The sequence below is a fragment of the Pleurodeles waltl genome, chromosome 11 (assembly GCF_031143425.1).
Source record: "Pleurodeles waltl isolate 20211129_DDA chromosome 11, aPleWal1.hap1.20221129, whole genome shotgun sequence".
NCBI classification, from domain to species: Eukaryota; Metazoa; Chordata; class Amphibia; order Caudata; family Salamandridae; genus Pleurodeles; species Pleurodeles waltl.
Window position 1 is genome coordinate 474,391,790 of NC_090450.1, and position 20,226 is coordinate 474,412,015.

The window sequence follows — 20,226 nt, forward strand, 5'->3', positions numbered from 1 at the left end:
AGAGACTGTGGCTTTGCACTCCCCAGGATGGAACAGTGGGCATGTGGCCCCCTCGTGGATTTGGCGTTGTGCACTCAAGCGGGTGAGGTGCTCCCCCTTTCCCTCCCCGTGAGGTACCTGTTTAGTTGCTCTCTGATGCCCCTGCAGTGTTATCTCCGTCATGGCCGGGAATCTTGTGTGGGCCTCGCCCATACCGTGTGGTCCCAGTGTTCCACAGACTTTATTAGAGCACTACCTGGACTACTATGCTTCGTATATATTTTGTACATGGTGTATATATATATTTCTGCCTACTTGCTTTTAATATATTACAATGGTTACACTCATTTTCTATTGTCTCTGCATTCTTCCGGGGGGCTTGGGGGGTGTAACTGTGATGTATTGATATGCATTAGTGTGTGTGTTGTCGTGGGTGAGGGTGGGGGTGTTATGTGTGTGTGTCCCTGTTTTTTCCATCCCCCCTCACCTGTGTCGTAGGTGCAGTACTCACCGTGGTCTTCACCGCCGGCGTTCGTGCTCCTGGTAGAGGAGCAAGAAGACTATTGCAGGTAGAATTTGGAGTTCCGGATCCATGGCGTCCTCGTTCCTCGTGGGGTGTGTAGAAGTGAGCGTTTTTCCTTCGGGATTCCTGTTTCCGCCGTGTTTTTATCCGCGGTGAATCCACCCCAGAAAAGGTGGCGGATTGGCCTGTCTTAATAGTGTGGGCGGTACATTGTCCTCCGCCTGTCTGTTGGCAGTGACCGCCGCGCTGTTTGTTTGTACCGCCGTGGCAGTCGGAGTGTTAAAGTGGCTGTCTTTGTTGGCGGTTCCTGCCACGGTCGTAATTGCTAATTTTTTTCCACCGGCCTGTTGGCGGTCTTACCGCTGCTTTATCACCGTCTGCCAGGGTTGTAATGAGGGCCTAAGTCTTTTATCTCTTTACTGTTGTAAGGCATATAAGAACAACAATGCCTAGAGTTAATCATTTTACAGACTCCGCCGTCCTTCGCTAGAAGGATGTCTAAAGCAAGACGATTTTGAAGAGTCTTAGCTTTGTCCGCAGGCAATTTGGTATCTTTCAGGAGTATTGCCCCTGTAAAATTTGTCAGCATGTTATCCACAATAGTAGACAACTTTCGAATTTTGATTGAGTTCAGGATGACTCTCAGTGAAGGAATTACTGCATCAAATATGTCACCCACCACCGCAGAAGAGAATTCCCTTCTCTGTCTCTTATGATGTAATTTAGTCAATTTCGGAAACTTTTTCATATCCTCTATTTGATGAATCTTTAGGAATACAATCCCCAAATAACGTGTCCCATACCATCCTCTTGGAGGACGATAATAAGCATTAAGTCCACAAATATAATAAATCCCTGGGATTTGTAGGGTCCAGACTATTCAGCATAAAAGTCCATTTACTCTGGAACAAAAACACATGTCTACATTCACTTGTTCCCACAAATAAAGTGTCAGTGAATTACTTCGGCCTATATATACAAAGCTTCCCTACATGTAGTGCATCTAAAGCTAATTTTGCGTGTGTCTTAATCGCAGTGTAAGCATAATCATTCTTGTAAGCCCTTTTCTCTAAGTCTTTTTCTGACTTCTCTTTTAATGCCTTTCTCCTATCATCAGCATGACCTAAGAAGCTCTTCTCTAAAGGTGTAAGCAAGCACATCAGGTTATCAGGTTAGTGTGGTCTCAAAGAAATCTCTAACCAGTAGTATGTCATGATCCTTAGCTACTCTGCTCAGGTATCTAATAATTGGCACAAACGAGAACACTACATCGTGATTTAAGTAAAAATATATGGATATACTCCTGATCATAAAACCTTGTTAGTAGCAGACTGCAACTTATTCCGTAAGTTAATGGAAGACTATGGTAAGTAACTCCTTCCTCAACTGAGGAAGGAATTTGCGTGCGCACAAGACACTCCCTTGCATCCATCGTCTCAGCATACTCAATAAACGATAGAAAACGTTAGAAGAAAGTTCTCCTTGAGCATTAGTTAAATCATGCAAATATTTCTTGTCTGACTTAAACTTCTCCAAAACTGTTAATGTAGTAGTCTCAAAAACAGATGTATGGTTGTCTCCTTTCGTGTCAAGAACAGACATACCCACAATCAACACTATAAACAGAATCCCACACATAATTGCCAAACCAATACTCACATAATTACAGCGCCTACTATTTCTAACTTGTTTATCTATGCCAGCCTTGATCTGTAAAGAATCAGAAAGTAGAAGTAACTTAACGAAAAACTTGCAGGAAAATCAAGAATAGACAATTTCTTCTTTCAGCAATTCAGTTTCACTCCCAGGAACCTTTTTCCTTGTCAAAATCGATTAGCAGCTTGTCACATCCGGTTTTCCAGCGTAAAATCGTGTTATCAATGTCTTTTTCGGTTACTTTCAACAGTCTCTTTTTTCAAGATAATTTTCAAACTTATTTCAACAGTTCAACTCCTCCATCTTCCTTCAAGTGACCTCAAAATACTGACTTGGAACTTCTCTATCAAAACAAAAAGACATAAACTTGTGTTGTCATTCATTTGTATTTGTGTATGCCCATTCAGGACCTGCGTATCTTTGACTTGCTATTCTTTTCCCCTTCAACTTTCGATCACCGCCCAACTCTCCTTCACTCAATTCTTCTTTTCTCGTTGTATCTACTTCTTCTATTGTCTGATCTATAACCATTTCCTTTATGTTCTCTACTTGCAATTGTGGCCAATTATCTCCCTCTCTCAGCTCTTCTGTGAATATTCTCTTCAGGGTTAGACTCTTCTCCTTTTCTTTCTCGTGGTGTTTTCTCTTGATGGACCTGCAACAGGCTCAGGAGGAGTCAGATCGTCTTGACTCTGATCCAGCTCAACTCCCTCTTGCTACGTTTGTTTCTCGGATCCATCTGTTTCTGCGAGAACCCCTGCTGCATCAGTTGAGATAGGTTCTCCTGCACCTTGCTGTAGCTCTTCACTTTCGTCTCTTACAGGGGTGATAGCACCATCTTCCACAAGCTCTGGTTCAACTTGAGATTCTCTTTGTTACTTCTTTGGTTCTGGAGCTGCAACTTGCTTCGCAATTGTTGGTGCTCTCAACAGCGCTTCTTCATGATCCAGTGGACATGCCATTTTCTTCGTGTGACTCGCATGAATCCAATTCGGAATTCCTGCACACTTTACAGCTGTCGTTGTCATCAAGATCACCTGATATGGTCCTCTCCAACGTGGCTCCAAACACGATTTGCATACATGTTTTCGGACAACAACCCAGTCGCCGGCTCTCAGTTTGTGCCCTGGATCGTGAATTGATGGCAGTGTGGTGGCCTCCACCTGCTGAGAGAAAGAGCGAACTACATCAGCTAGACCCTTGCAGTAGTTCAACACCATATCATATGTAATATTTACAAGTGCATTGGCTGGAACTGCTGGCAACATGATTGATCTGCCGATGAGGATCTTGTGGGGAAACAATCCTGTCTTCCTGTCAGGTGTATTTCTCATCAACATTAGCACTAAAGGCAATGCATCTGGCCATTTCAGATTCGTAGATGCACACATTTTTGCAATTCTTGATTTGAAGGTACCATTCATCTGCTCCACTAGTCTTGATGCTTCAGGGCAGTAGCTACAATGCAACTTCTGCTCAATGTTTAGTACTGCACACAAATGTTTAATCTCTTTGTGATTAAAGTGCGTGCCCCTATCTGATTCTAAAGAGATCGGAAATCCAAAATGTGGTATTAACTCTCTAAGAAACAGCTTTGCCAAAGTGAGCTTATCATTCCTTCTTGTAGGGTACGCTTCAATCCAGTGACTAAGAATGCACACAATCACCAACACTTACTTCAAACCTCCACCTCAATGAAATCCAATTGCATTCTGCTGAAAGGACCTCCTGCTCTTCCAATGTGGCTCAAATTCATCACAGTTCCTTTCCCCGCATTTAATTGCTGACAAATAACACAGCAATGGCACACTGCTTCAGCTGCCTGTCTAAACTTAGGGTTGAACCAATCAATTTTGAACAGACGAACCATGGCATCCCTTACAATGTGTGCCTGACCATAATAGTATCTTGCCATTTGTGACAGCAAGCTATTTGGCAAGACCATTTGACCCTCTTCAGATACCCATATCTCATCCTGCCCTTGGACGCATTTCATTTTACTCCAGAATCGCTTTTATTCCTTGTCAACATTACTCTGTAGGGTTTTTACCTCTTCTAAATTATCAATCACCCTCAATGCAAAACTCTTACAAGTAGTGTCTTCTTCTGACATCAATTCCCACTTGTCCTTGAACGATATACAGCTCAATGGCCAAAGCCTTGCAACTTGATCCGCATATCCATTTCCCAGTGACACGTAATCTTGTGATTTTAGATGTGCACTGCATTTCACCACGGCAATCTCTTCAGGCAATTGTATTACATACAGCAACACTTTGATTCTCTCACCATTTCTTACTGGTGAACTAGTAGAGGTCAGGAAACCTATCTGTGACCACAAATGGCCAAACTCATGAACAATTCTAAATCCATACTTGCTATCTGTATAGACAGTGACTCTCAGTCTGGCAGAAACGTGGCACGCCCTAGTAAGAGCCACCAACTCTGCTACTTGTGCAGAATGCACTCCTCGAAGCCAGGAGGCTTCTAAAGTACCTGTAATTGTGCATACAGCATATCCTGCTCTTAAAGTTCCTGTACTGTCTCTGAGACAAGAACCATCAACAAAGACAATTTGGTAATTTTCTTCTAATCGGGTATCTCTAATGTCAGGGCTTAGTTTTGCGCATAACTCAGTCACCTCAAGACAATCATGCTCAATGTCTTCCTCTTTCTCAATTTCAGCAGTGTCACTTGAGAGTAAATTTGCCAGGTTCAGCACTGTACATCTTTTAAGTGTCATGTTAGGAGCACCGAAAATACTCGTCTCATACCTTGTCAGTTGGGCACCCATCAAGTATTGCGTTTTCGTCCTTGTCAGTAAAATCTCAATCGAGTGAGGGACCATTACTGTCAGGGGATATTCCATCACTACTCCTTCAAATTGTGAAAGGCTTTGACCAACTGCGGCTACTGCACACAAACAACCTGGTAAGGCTGCTGCAACAGGGTCCAAGATAGCTGAAAAATATGCTACCGGACGATGACTACCTCCATGAACCTGAGTCAAGACAGACAATGAACATGCATCACACTCTTGACAAAACAATGTGAACGATTTCATGTAATCAGGCATACCCAATGCTGGAGCTCTGCAAAAACTCTCTCTCAACTCAGTAAACTCTTTCATCTGTTCCTGGTCTAAGGTTATGGGATCGGTGACATCCTTATGTGTCAACTTCTGCAATGGTTTTGAGATCTCAGCAAAGTTTGGAATCCACTGTCGGCAATACCCTACCATTCCGAGAAACATCCTGACATCGCTTTGTGAAGTTGGAGGACTTCTCTGCAATCTCATTGTGATCCTTTCTCCGGATATTTTCCGCGACCCTTTCTCAGTTTGGTGACCCAAGTATTTCACTACCTTCTGGCAATACAGCAACTTCAAGAGTGATACCTTATGACCAAATTTTCCCAGATGATTCAATAGGGCAATCGAGTCATACATACACGTCCCTTGTTTTGGATGCAATCAACAAATCATCAATGTACTGCACCAGAGTCGATTGAAATGGCAATTCTAATGACTCCAAATTATTTTTCAAGATCTGATTAAACAAAGATGGTGACTCCATGTACCCTTGAGGAAGTCTGCACCAGCTATAGACTCTGTCAAGGAATTTGAAACTAAAGAGAAACTGACTATCCTCACGAAGAGGCACAGAAAAGAATTCCTGTGACAAGTGAACTACTGTGAACCATTCTGCATCACATGGAATCTGAAACATTATTACTGCTGGATTTGGCACTATGGGACAACACTTGACCACCATGACATTCACTTTTCTCAAATCTTGAACAATTCACACCTTCCCACATGGCTCCTTTAACCCCATTATCGGTGAATTACATGGGCTGCTCAATACTTCTTTTAAAACTCCCTGCTTCACAAAATCTCCAATTATCTGTGCCACTTTCATCAAGACATCTTGTGGCATATTGTACTGTGGAACCAAGGAAACACTGCATTTGGCTTCAAAGTAACCTTAATCGGTTCCACTCCCTTGATCAAACCCACTTCTCTACCTGTCAAGTTCCACACATTTTCCTGTACTGTTCCGTGCAAATCTGCATGTAGCTCTTTCACTGTGAACATGGGAAAAAAACTCAATCAGTGGGTACTCTTCATTTATATTCTCACTCTCAGTCTCTGGAGATGGATCTACTTCATCATGAATGTTTGTCTGAATCTCAATTCCATCAGTTGAACGAGTAATTGAACACCTTGTTTTACTCAATAAGTCCATTCCCAGTAGGGATACTGGACTCAAATCACAGACTACAAACTTGTGCAGTCCCTGGAAGTTGCCAATCTCAACTTGCACTGGATCTGTAATTGGATTTTTCAAATGTGTGTTTGCTACCCCTACTACCTGGACCGTTCTCCCTGAAAGAGGTAAATTCAGATTTTCTGCACTCCTTACTGTCAAGCGTCTAGCTCTTGTGTCTACCAGAAATGTAACCTTGTGACCCATCACCTTTCCCTTCACATAGGGACCTCGCTGATCTTCTTCTAAAGAAGCTGCAAGCATACGTCTCCTCCTCTGAACTATCGCTGATCCATTCACCATTTATTTCATTCTAACTGTGTAGCGGGAATTGGTGCACAGTGTCACTATTTCTATCTTGTCTCTGGCCCAAGACCTGTTGACTAAGCATCATCTGTTGCTGTTCCATAGGGGCTTGAGGTATCTGCATTTGATGTCTAGGTACCATAGGAACCTGCTGCTGCATTGGCTGCAACCTTGTTATCTGTGTGTGAGACACTTGCACCTGCTGCATAGGTTGAACATTTTGCCTCTAATTCATATTATTCTGGAAATTTGGATCAGCACCTCTCATTCTAGGTACCCTTACATTTTGAAATCACCGTTCTGCTGAATGACACCTTCCTGTACCATCATCGGACACTCCTTCTTTGAATGTCTTTGAATGTCTCACGGCTTCGCAAATATGACACAGTAACATCTTCTTCATCCCTTGTACGTCATTCTGAACCACTACAGTATTCAAATTTGGACCATAATTCATATTAACTCCACGTCCCCTACCTCTCACCTGAGGCTGTTCCCTGCTGTTGTGGTATCTGCTGCACAAAAGTTCCCTGTACTTCTGTTTGGGCTGCCTTGATCTGCATGCCAATCGCCTTCTCCTTTAACTTTTTTTGCTTCAACTCAATTTCATCACTACATTATTTTGCATACTGCAAGACCTCATCAATCGGCTTCCCTTGCCAACAAATCAAATGGCTCTTAATCATCTGACCTACTTCAGGTCTCAATCCTTCCACAAACCTGAACACAAAGTGCAACATGTCTTTCGGCTCGATCGCTTCCTTGCCACTGTACTCCTTGAAGGCTTTCAACAATCTCTCATAGTACGCATGTATCGATTCCTTTACCTCCTGCACTGTCCGATCAATACTCTGCCAATAAATATTTTTTGTTGAAATTCTCATATTCAGGAACTCAATCACTTTATAATAATGCTTCATTACTTTGGGAGATGGTGCACCTATGCTTCTATCCCTTTCTGGCCTACTTGTTGGCCAATCTACTGCCCTCTTACACTCGACCCACAAGTCAGCTGGAACCACTATTTCCAACAAAGTATTCAGGTCTTCCCAAACCTGTCTCTCTGCTGATACCACTCAACCGGTTTCTCCCTTAATTTTGGATAATCATTTGTGAATGACAGAATGTCACTCGTATGCCAAGAAACATGAACAAACTGCCCTCCTGGAATTTCTGTCATTGGTAGAATCTTTACTGGATCCTTATCTTTCTGTACACTTTCGGACCCTTCTTGTGAATCTTGTTTCCTTTTATCCCGTTTTACCCATCTGCCTTCCCATTTTTCCAGTGCTCCCCAAACCTGAGCACTCTGCAGTAATTCTTTAATATGTGCTTTCATTCCGACTGACCTCATGTGTTCAAAATCTTTTGCCTCAGAAGCTAACCTATAACTCCGTTTCAAGTGCTTTGTTTTCTCGATTTCTGTGTCATGTTTTTCTGCCAAATCTGCCAATCTCTGATGTATCTTGCCCACCTCCCTCGTATTTCTGGGACATAAATATCTCAATGCTGCTTCGGTATAGGATTCTAACCTATTAACCCCCATCGATCCCTCGACTAGTTCAGTTACTTCTGTACTCAGCCTAACACTATCAATCTGCTCTTCACTCTTAAACGCATTCTGTGGGGTGTTCAAATTGTCTAACCACTCATTCAACTGCTGTTCTATCAATCCCTGTAACATAATGTTAATTGCATTTAGTGATGGCACCTGTTTGTACCTCTGCACTTGGAGTCTGTGGAGTCAACAACTTTGCACTTGAACCATTTACGGCATCAGGAAGTGCAACAAGTGGACTGAGATCCAACAAGGACCATGATCCATCAAAAGTGTAACCCATGGAAGAGACTACTTGGACCTGCTCACTTATTCCCCTCCTCACTAAACTCTGAGACATCTCACCCTGTTCTCCTGAGATTGGTTTCTTTTGCACAAACAATGGTACCACTGGACCAACAGTAATCGGTAGCGATATTGCATCTGGGGCTGCTCTTGCACCTGCATTGTGTGGAAGAGTAACTCCCATACTCTGATTCATAACCGGAGTCAAATCTGAATGTGTCCCTGTCATTGGTGTAAACCTCTGCATACCTTGCGGCTGTGCCTGGGACCTTAATATCGAGTCGGCTCAGTCTGGACCAATAATGGTATTGGAACCACTTGCTCCGTAGGTACCACCAAGTTCGAAGTTGTCCCAAGAATCGGTACTGCAGGATAGATTCTCTGTATCGGTGGCAGATGCAACTGCGCCTGGACCACTGAAGTAGTCAACACGCTAGGATTACCCTGCACCACACCCTGTGTCTGTCCACCATTAACCTGTACTGGACTCACTGTCTCCGTTGCCTGTGCCGGGGCTGTTGGATCTGCGCTAGTACGCGGACCTCCCTCATGTACCGCATATGGTGGGGGTCGGTCTCTTAATATCTCAGTAATAAGATCCTCATTATCTGATTCTTCTTCCATTACAAAAGTCCTTTTTGCCTCTTTATCTCCAGATGAACTCTTATCACTTTTGCTAGTTGTCTTCCCTTCCGTCTCATCTTCCTGTGTAATGGCAGGAAACAACTTAACATCATGCAATGTCACTGTCCTCCACTTTTTCTGTTCCCAATCCCATCTCGCTTCAGCTATAGACTTCTCTACCTTTCTTATTGTCCTTTGAAATTTTATCTCCTGTTGTTGCCTCGCTATCACTTCCCAAACCGCTAATGCCTCAAATTGTGCCAGTCTTGGAAGTGGTCTCATGTCATACAGTGCCATCCGTAACTGATCCAAAATTCTCAAATTCTCAAATTAAACATTCGAATCTCCGAAAACACTAAAACTCCCTGTTTCTCTGTCAATTTGCACCATTGCTTTAGCCAAAGACATGGTGTGACACCTCGCTCCTCCATCACAACGTAAGCCGGAGAACCCTCCGGTGGGGTAGGCTCCCCTACATTGGCTTTAATATACGTATCTCTCTTTAGGGCAGTCTTAAATGCTTTGAAAAACATAATCTTTCTACTGTTTTGTTATTCGATTCAAATCAGGAAATGACTTTTACTCCCAGGATTCCCTTCTCCCCCACTCTCAACCAATTGCCTTTCACGGACGGCTGCCAATCCGTGCGCGACTCTTCTCATTAACCAACCTATCCCAGAGCGGCTTCCGTGAAGTCACACTCATGCGTACTGCGGCTGACAAAGACTTGCGGCTCGTCCTCCTAAACTCAGAATCTCTCAAACTAATGTGAAATATTGCTAGCACTAATCAAAACCAAAACCCCAAAACAAATTTGCTGGTTTACTTCAGGAAGGGTAATACAATTGCTTCAGGAACCTTACGGATTTTCACTGATGGCACTTTCACTCATGCAGCTATTTCTCTTTCTCAGTTCCCCAGATTTGCAAGCAAAATTGGACCCGCAAATTTTACTCTCAACTGATCAATGGGTCTGTCCTGGTGCAAATAGGGCTTGCCAAATCTCAGTCGAAATTTCCTTACTCACTTTTGACTCACACACTAACTTGTTGACCACACCCAATCAACCTACTAAACCAAACAGATTACAACATATAACCAAGTGCCTTCTACACTTTTCAGTATACTCTGGAGTCTTAGACCATGCAGGGTCTGTACATCAACAGCCATGTGGACAATTTTTTAGCACAAAGCACCACACACATATGAAGTTCGACAACCTCCCTACTCTAATACTGCGGAGTACGCACACTCCTACTAAAATTTCATCTAATGTACGCAGACTCCCTAACTTCCCTTATATAGGTCACAATTCACCTGTGATTTGCATAAGTGGTGCAAACGCAACCCACCTCTCTCACACTATTACTAAAATGCTGAGAACATACCCAACACAACTAGCAGGACCAGGATCTGATAAAGTCATTTCTGGGCTTAAGGGAACATCATTCTTGCTACAATTTCCATTTTGAAAAAACTAAATTCAAATCTCAATAATAATGAATAACTAACCTAACTTAGACTACCACCATAACCACTGGTCACCACATACCTAGTTCTCCAAGGAAACTAACCATCAAACTGATACCAAAAACTGGTAGTGCATCGGACCTTAATAAGTAAACTTACAAGGTGAAGCGGATAGGTCGATGAACCTTTTGATTCGCATGGAGTATCCTAGCTGTAATGTGACCAATGTACACGGTAATCAATTTCATAAATTCAACAACTTTAGACAAAGTATTAATCAATTAATCTAGAAAAAATTTTTTAAACATCATACCTTGACCTTTCAGTCATGAATAAACACATCTCAAAATACGTTTTAGTAGTCTTATTGCCTTTTTTGTTACAATACTAAGTCATGAGATTAATTCAAAAACTTAATTCAATTCGATAAAACAGCATTCATTAGTTAGAAGACACCATGAACATAATCCAATCAAGGCTTGCATCAGGGTACATTCTAGAGCATTAGCACAAGTCAATAAGAAGATCAATCCCAATAACTCAACCCCAATCATAGGTTCAGCAGAATTGTCCGTCAATCACTTGTCTCTGTAATCTGTCAAACCGTCAGGTAAAAGAAACCTCATCTAACCCAGATTAGCATCAGCATGTGGGACGTCATGCAAAACAATTTAGGAAACATGAATTTAGAAAAACAACTAATCTAAGAATACTATATAAACAGTGCAGTTGGTACCTAGAAAGGAAAGGCATAAACATAATTCAGTCAGATTGTCATATCTACCTATCCACCGTATGGGTCAGCAACAGAATCAGTCTTTGTCCTCAGGCCATCAGTCAATCAGCAACTCATCAGGCTCTCAGTCAGAGAGTTTGAGCCCAATGACAGAATCTCAAATCACCTCTACAGTCACGCAATTTCAATGTAAGGTTTAGATTAAAGATTAAAACATTGGAATGTTGAGCACTTCATTGAGCACAATGGAGTAGCAGCAGGCTTCTAGTGGCTGGTAGCAGCTGGGAGAACATTACAATGTTTTCTGTTGCTGTGAACAAAGGCCTCACAGAGTACGAGGGGATTTCAACCCCCTTGGGATCCATGAGGCCTTTGGTTTACTAATTGGAACATTCCCTAGGAGTGAAATGTTCTAATAGCCTTAAACCCTTCATAGCTGGGCTATACCGGCCATTAAAGTCCCTCTCCCTTATTAAAGACCCTTGCCTTCGGCTCAGGACTTCAACGCTGGTGATGGCCTTTAATGGCTGGTGTAGCCCACTACAGCGGGCTATAGGGCTATATTAACAAACCTTTCAGTCCTAACTTGTGTTGCCTTTGTTGCTACAGCATGTGTTATGGTAATTTGATGGGCCATACTCTACTTTGCAATTTTGGCATCTTTCCTCCCCTTGAACCTTAGTTGGGAAAGGGGAACAAGATGCAGCATGGGACTAGCTACATGCAGCTGTCAAAACGATATTAAATGAAAAAGAGAAGAATAAGTAGATCTTTCTTGTTTTTTGATGGAGTGTAAATGTAATGGATTAAAACCTCAGTTCGATAAATTAATAATGTATTGACGGTGTTGTAAAATCCCCACACCACGTGGTAAAATGTGAGAGAAAGCTAAAAGAAGCCAATATCTGCCCCATCAGACTTCCAATTCTTTCCAGCTCAGTTGCTTATTTTAAATTGCTGTTAGTAATTTATGAGTTGCCTCTGTCACCAATATTAAAACGTTGCACCCCAAGCAAAACATTGTAAATATATTGGGGATTATGTTTGGATTTAACAAGACCTAAAGCAAGTCACAGCTAAAGCAGCAGCACATTTCTTCAATCATATGGTCTAGTTTAATGACTAGCACTGGCAATCCAAAATCAAATCTTTTGGCCAGGGTTTTATTCATAGAGCACCGTAGTACTATGAATATGATGGGATTCAGTCTTACTTAGATCATTTTGTTAGACATTCCTTTAATGGCGATGTTTTAATTGGTTAGTCCCTTATCTCTTAAGAAGCAGGATTGTCATCCAATTTTATGCTATGCCGTGTGGAGAGTTTCTATTAAATTTTGAAGCTTATATTGTGTGGTGAGAATTTTAACACATTAAAGAGGGCAATCAACCTAATAGTGTGTACTGGTTCATAGTTATTATAACTGTTTATTAGCTTCCTATCTCACAAATAAAAACGGTGTTAAAACTTCACTTGGTGAGAATGGGATCTCATTAAAACAATATTTTGAATGTAGACTGACAGCACATCAAAGAGGACTCCTGGTTGTTATACTGTTGCCACAGTGCTATAATGGGGACCCAGAACCATTGGCCAGAGTTTGGAGGCCTCAGAGCAGTTTTTGTCCTATGCAGATCATGACACTCATTCTTTGCAATTCACCATAAGAATGGTACCCTTCCTCCAGTGATGCCCAACAATGAGGTAAGCACATTAGTGTGGAACTGATAGGGGTTGTTCTTGTCCATCCTGAGAGTACAGGGAATACCTTTTACAAAGTCATGGCCTATAGCATAGTCATGGCCTATAGCAGAAAAAGAGGAAGGCAAGAAGCTGAGATTATGCTTTAAAGAGGGCTGGACACAAGGAAAAAGCAGGGGTCACCATAGAAGTCAGAGGATAGGAGCTCAACAAGACAGAGTGAGAGAAAAATGTTTTTTAGTGATCTGACAAAAAAGGGCCAAACAGGTGAGAAGCCTTCCCCAGAGCCACTTGAATAGGAGTAGTATGACTGTGAGTGTTAAATACTGCAGAGAGATGCAACCGAATCATAGCAGCAAAGCTGCTGATATCTATCACCTATCATAGTCTGTCATCAGTGCAAAAAGTAAAGGTTTTGAGCCCCCAGCCACTCAGAGGAAGTGGGACAGATTGTTAGGCTGCACATGTGTTTTAAAGTAGTGAGGTGACCACTCCTTCAGGGACTTTAGAGCATTAAGATATTTTTAGAACTGGGTGATTGCTAACAGCTCCACTGTTGTTATAGATAGAGCTTCTTAAGAAGTGGGATATCCACTGCCTTCATTATATGTTTTGGGGCATGTGTGACTCAGGTGAGTTATTGAGGAGCTGTGGCAGATGTAGGGGTATTGCTGTCTATCACTAAGAGATACTACCCCAGCCATTTATTTCCCTCTCATGTTCTCCTAGCTGCAGAACCTTGAAGATGCTCTGATGACATGTCACCACTTAAGACTTGTGTTTATTTTCTCAAAGGCTATATTTGATTGTTCTTGGAATGTTACCCTCTAATTTCCCTGCATTGGTCAGGCTACATTTGCTTTTGGCAGACTTGACTGTACATGTTTGTATTGTTAATGATCTATTTAACAGCAACTTTTTCCATTAGTTCCAGATTGAACATGTTTTGTATATTTATGTGAATTTGTATAAATAAAGATATATGTCTTAGAATGGCTTTGTAAATAAATAAACACCTCGTTATCTTTTCTGGTTTTAGGGTAAAAACAATTTTTATTGCCCAGCTCTGAATGAAGAGGGTGAATCTTGTAGGAAGGAACTGACAGTTGCCCTTATCCGGAGCGCTGCAATGTGCACTGTGGAGGGACTTAAGAGACTGCCTGACTTTGAAGAAAAATTGGCTACAATGGCAAGCAAACAGTCTTGTCAATATAAAGAGGTAAGTGTTGCATTTGATGCTAAGGTTCAAGCACTATCCACAAAATCTAAAGCCTCCCAACTTATATTGTGCACAAGGCCGCCTGCACCGTTGGATAAGAAACAAGAAATTTAGCTGGTTGTCCTATGTTTGTTTTATTATGTGATGTCTTCTCTTCTTACAAGATGAACGTTTGAAAAGGATGCGTGGAGTATGTGTGCTGGGTCACATATATTTCAGGCTAATGCATATTTCCTGTTAATCCTTTCATACTAGTGCTATATTTACATGGCTCAGTCCAGTGGTTCTTAATCTTTTGACTTGTGTGGACCCCCGATTTGTAATTACTTGAACCTGGGTACGCCCACTGAATCATTATTGGAAACTTCCACTGAGTCAATACTGGAAGCCAAGAACTCCTACATAGGCATTGTCAATGATTTGATTGACAAAACAATACTCAAAAAATATAGAAAAAAGCATTCATCAACCAAATATACAAATGATAAAACATTTTATTTAATTCTCAAATATAAAATAAAATCAACATTTTAATAGGAAGATTGGTACTTTTCTAAATTAAATTGAGTCAACTCATTGCGTATACTATATTCTGTTTGATGCACTGCCAAAGCTTCAATGAATCAGTTTGAGGACACTAACTTAATTTTTAGCCTCCAATTTCAAATTCCTTCACGTTGACAGAATTCTTAGAATATTCAACTGCCATTTTGCATCTTTTTTATACACACACTTTATTAGTCTGTTAATATTATTTAATTTTCTAAGCATGCGCCGACACCTTGAGTACTCTTCACTGACCCTCTGGGGGCCCCAGATTACAGGTTAAGAATCACTGGCCTATGACCAAAGTAGTGGTCAGAAAAATAAAATGCCCCTCTCATGCACCATATCCCAATGTCACAGAGTGACCAGCCAGGTAAAGGAACACTCATTGCTTCTTTTCCTTCTTTCTTTTTTCATTTTCTTCTCTTTCATTCCAGCTTTTTTATTTACTTTTGTAATGTACTTTTCTCTGATTACACCTTTACTTTACTTTTTATTTATCTCCTTTATTGTTTATATCATCCTTCCTTTCTTTTCATTGGCTTCTTCCCTTTATTACATATTTCTCTCCTCCTTTGCCCTATCCATTCTTCCTCTTTCCTTCTCTCCATCATTCATCTTTTTTATCAGTCATGGTTTCCTTCTTAATCTCATCCTTCTTAATCTCATCCTTCTTTCTTTTTCATCCTTCCTTTCTTCATTCCTTACTGCTGCTCATACTTCTGTCTTCCTTTTGCTTCCATCTATTCTTTCTTCTATCTTTCTCCACATGCATCCATCATGTTTCTTTCCATTCCTCCCTCCATCCTGCCCTTATTTCTGTGCTCCCTTGATCCATTTGCTATTCTCAACCACAGCTCCATGATACTAGTCACTTGCGATGGAACTACTGAACTTCTGTTTTTAAGCCAATGTTTCCTATAAAAGATAAATGGGCCATAAAGAACAATTTAAAGGGTTTATATCACACACACCTTCACGGAGTTCTCACCCCACTTAAACTGCTAAAGTGAGGGATTCATGACACCCCTGGCCAGTGATGGGATAGAAGTAGGTGCCACCTGCTGCGGGGGTTGGGGGGTGGAGCATGTCTCCCCAACCTCCCTGTTGTGACGGAGTAACCCCTCCACAGGGATCTAAATCAGACCATAAGTTGTTTATATGGAAAAACGGAACCTATCAGCATTTTCTACACATTTTGAGTCTCAGCATTATTTTATTCTTACTTGCATTAAACTGATATCTTTATGCAACAAATTACTAAGTACATTTTTCCATTTTAACACATTTTATTGAGTTTTTCAAAAAAGAAGTACAGCAAGCACGAAAGATCTACAAAGGAATATAAGAAGACCCCTCAAAAAAGAGGTGTACTATGTGACAAACCCGAACACCATGGGATCATGCAGTATGGAGGACAATGAGGATTGGTCTATTGAAGAGATTCATGAATATTTGCCACAGCATAAACAATTAGTTATGATAATTAAGGTTGATATCTGATGGGAAATCTGAAAAACCCTTTGAACAAGATGCAAGATAGCAAAGTACACCCAGAAAACATAGAGAATAGGAGACTGAACCAAATGACAAGGAGAGAAGAATAATTTATATTCAAGAGCAAAAGAGGGGCAATGGGGGGACTAAGGAGAATGGGAGAGCAAAAGGGGGAAGGGATGCAATTATCAGAAAAGCAGTAGGAATGGAGATACTAATGTCAATAGATGTACAGGCCTATGCCAGTAGTCTACATAGCTGGAAGGTTATATGTCAGTTGCTGTGTCTCAAAATCGATCAAGAGGATGCCAGATGTTAGTGATTCCCCTGCTGGAAACCTGAACAGGGCAATGTGCTATATGAATGCTCCTGAGGGAGATAACTTATGAACACCATGACTGGAAAGATATAAGGGGTATATTTAAGAAAAGTGGCACTGCACAATGTGCAGCACCACTTTTCTTGCGCCCCTTAGCGCCCCACTACGGCCACCATATTTGTGCCATATTTAAAATACAGAGCACTATGGCGCAGCTTATGGTGCAGTATGGCCAGTTTTTAACGCTGTTGATGTACTCTGCAGGAGTAGGACCAAAATGTTGGTGCTACTCCTGCAGAGAACATAGAGGCCCATTGTAATCAATGGCATGCCCCCTTTTAATGCCTGCTCTGAGCAGGTATTAACAGTGCCGAAAACAAAGACGCAAGGAAATCTCTTAGATTTCCTTGTGCCATTTTTTGCCCTCCCTTAACTGGGGAATGCCCCCTTTGTATACATTATGCCTGGCATAGGCATAATGTAGCTCAAAGGGTTACAAAGTGGCGCATTGCATGCATTGCGCTACTTTGTAAATATGGTATGTTTTTGGCCTGCGAACGCCACATTTGCATCAAAAAATTGCACTAATGTGGCATTAGAATGGCACTAGGGGCTCTTAAATATGTGATGGATTTCCAATCAAGCAGTATCTGTTTCACCACAATACTTAACAGGAAGTCTAATAGTACATATTCAGTACGAATCAGAGAAAGAGGGATTGTTGAACCAGGGGCCCCACTGTAATTGTTTGAAAATCCAGTAATATGACTTGATTGAAAAATGTAGAAAGTCGCTCTGCCATACTATCACTAAAGGTTTTAAGAAGTGTACAGCCAAAGAACATAAAGTCAAGTTCCACTGGTTCTTTGTTACAGTACCAACATAAAATCAAAGTCAGATAATGTGGCCAGTTTATAAGTGTTTGACCACTCTATAAGTGGCACAGTATGCTAGATGATGCATGAATAACTTGGATTGTGTGCTAGAAGGCAAAATGTTGTGATGTAGCGCAGTGGCAGAAATGTTAATCCATGTTTCCTCGTTGGGAGCTTCCCCATCAACCTTTCTAAAATATTTTTCGAACTTGACAGGGAAAGGTGAGGATGGGTTGACTCTGTGAGAAATTAAGAATATGTATATTTTAGAGGCAGTGTGGCCTAAAGAAACCAATTTTATTAACAGTTGATCTATGGGGAGTGGGGGGCGTGTCTCAGCGGACCACTTTTTGTCAGCTTTGCCTTCATCTTCAGGATGTCTGGATTGGACAGATGTTTAGAAAGCTGAAGTTCTGCTAAAGATAATGGTTGTAAGCATCATCAGGTTTTAATTCATAAAACTTCCACCTCATTCCTGATAGTGGTGTCTTCTGTTCCAATCATCATCAGGCTTCTGGATTCCTGTTTATTTACTCTATTTACCATTGGTCCTGCAGAGTACGATCATAGTGTACATTTGATTTTCCACCCTGAGGATTTTTCAGGTCATTTGGTAATTGTCCCCAGTCATGTCTCTTCAGCCATTTTAGCTGGTCAGTTTTCACAACAATACAACAGCATTTGTGGCCTTTAGAATAGATGTTAACGGTAGCAACCTGTCAGTACATACACATTCCCTATTCTGACTATCCTGTAATAGTTCACCTCCATAAAGTCTTTCTGAGATGGGACTTGGAATCCAGGGGGGGGGGGGTCAATACCATTGCCCATGGGCACAGTTCCAGTCTCCCCATTTTGCACAAATGGATAAATAATAGAGTTTTCACATTTGTACACGCATATTCTTGGATGTGCTTGTACGAATGGCATTTGTGGACATGCATTTGTCATGGTACATAGATCAAATTATTTGCTGTTATGCAAATTGCCATTAATCTGTCACTTTTTGTGCATTTGTAAATCTGTCAACACCCTGTAGTACTGTACACTTCTTGGCACTGATAAGACAATATAGAACTTTAAACATGTGCAAACATTTATCTTTCTCATTTTAGTGCCCTGTGTGCAGGTCCTTGGTGGAACGCAGAGACAAGAGTAACCTGAGAGTCTTCTGTACCATCTGCAGAGCCAAGAAAGGGACTAACTATGAGTTCTGCTGGCAGTGTCTAAGACCCTGGAAAGGTGATAGCAGCTCTTCAGTGGGATGTGGGCGTAAGAGTTGCAAGGACCACAACCTCGTGGTACTTCAGAAATGCAAGGTCATCGACCTGCCTGAAAGTGGCATTAAAGGCTGCCCCTCCATTCGTGCTTGCCCTACTTGCGGGCTCCTCATTGAGCATAAAAGTATGTGCAAGTACGTCGTTTGCTGCAACTGCGGTGTGGAGTTCTGCTTTGCCTGTCTCAACACTGCCGAGGTCTGCGAAACAACAGCAGCCTACACAGCCTATGACATGATTTGTCCCATGCCTGTTGCTCCCAAGCAAACCAAAATTCCAGTCTGGTCGGGGGGGATACGCTGTTCAAGTTTGTCATCCCAAATGGATGCTCTTTACGCCCATCTTTAAATGTGGCATCCGTTCTTAGGTGCCTGCAAGTATAGGCAAATATAATGATATTATTGTGTACCTTGCTATAGTTTCTGCTTCTGATCTCTCTCTTTTTAAAAAAAAAATAACACATTTTATTATTATTATTATACTTTATATAGCAACTACAACAACCTGACAGAGTAATAAAGACATGCTACCATATCCAAGTACAGTTTAGTCATGCAAAATAATTGAGGACAGGGGCAATCATTTGTTCTGAACCGCCTCATGACGGACATTTATTTATGTGCTCATTATCATTACGATATTTTAATAAATATAACTGCTACGTATGTCATTTGTGTACATTTACAGTATATCAAAGTTTCTTTTTGGTTTGATAGTGTTCTTCTGGTGTGTGTTATGTATAAATTAATTGCAAAATTTAGAAAGAAATGCATTCGCTTTAGACAAATATTGAATGGAATTCCCACATTTCGATTTACACCCTACATAAGAGATCACAGATTTCGTTGTTTTTCAAAATGTGCTTGAAAAATATTATATACTGGTTGTGGGAAGAGACTCTCGGAGAGAAGAATTTTAGACTCTCCCGGGAAAGCATGGTCAAGAGAAACCGTCTCTGCCTAGGTTGCTCTCTTACTATCTGAAGAACAGACAAAACAGGGGAAGTGTGGCCTTGCCCAAAGGCAGGTGACAGACTGGAAAAAAATCAACTATGAGCTGGTATGAGTGTGTGCCATTTAGGAAGTTCCAATTTTTTTAAAGATTTTGGCGCTAATGGAAGTATTAACTAAGACAAGGGAAGAAGTCGATTTAGTGCATCAACAGTTGTATTAAAGATTGGCATTAATCATGTTTCCTGTTTTTGTACTATTTACATGTAACTTAGTTTTATTCACCACTGTGTATATCTACAATTACTTTTTTTCATATCATATGCACTAAAACAGAGCTCTTACATAGTAATAAAGCCTTCTAAAAATAGTAGTGTTGGTTCTTGCATGCATGCATCCTCCAGGGAAGGTCGTTCTAGCAATCAATTAAAATGTAT

The 20,226-nt window shown here is 41.2% G+C and overlaps 1 protein-coding gene across 1 annotated transcript in view; it reads left to right on the forward strand.

Annotated features, from left to right (window-relative positions):
• The window catches only part of LOC138265790 (uncharacterized), a 93,012-nt gene extending 73,508 nt beyond the window's left edge, over nt 1–19,504 (forward strand). Inside the window, exons 3-4 of the mRNA XM_069213823.1 lie at nt 14,146–14,325; nt 18,678–19,504. Coding sequence (XP_069069924.1) covers nt 14,146–14,325; nt 18,678–19,187 — 690 coding nt within the window. The 3' untranslated portion in view covers nt 19,188–19,504. The remainder of the gene's footprint in view (nt 1–14,145; nt 14,326–18,677) is intronic.
• The last annotated feature ends 722 nt before the right edge of the window (nt 19,505–20,226 follow it).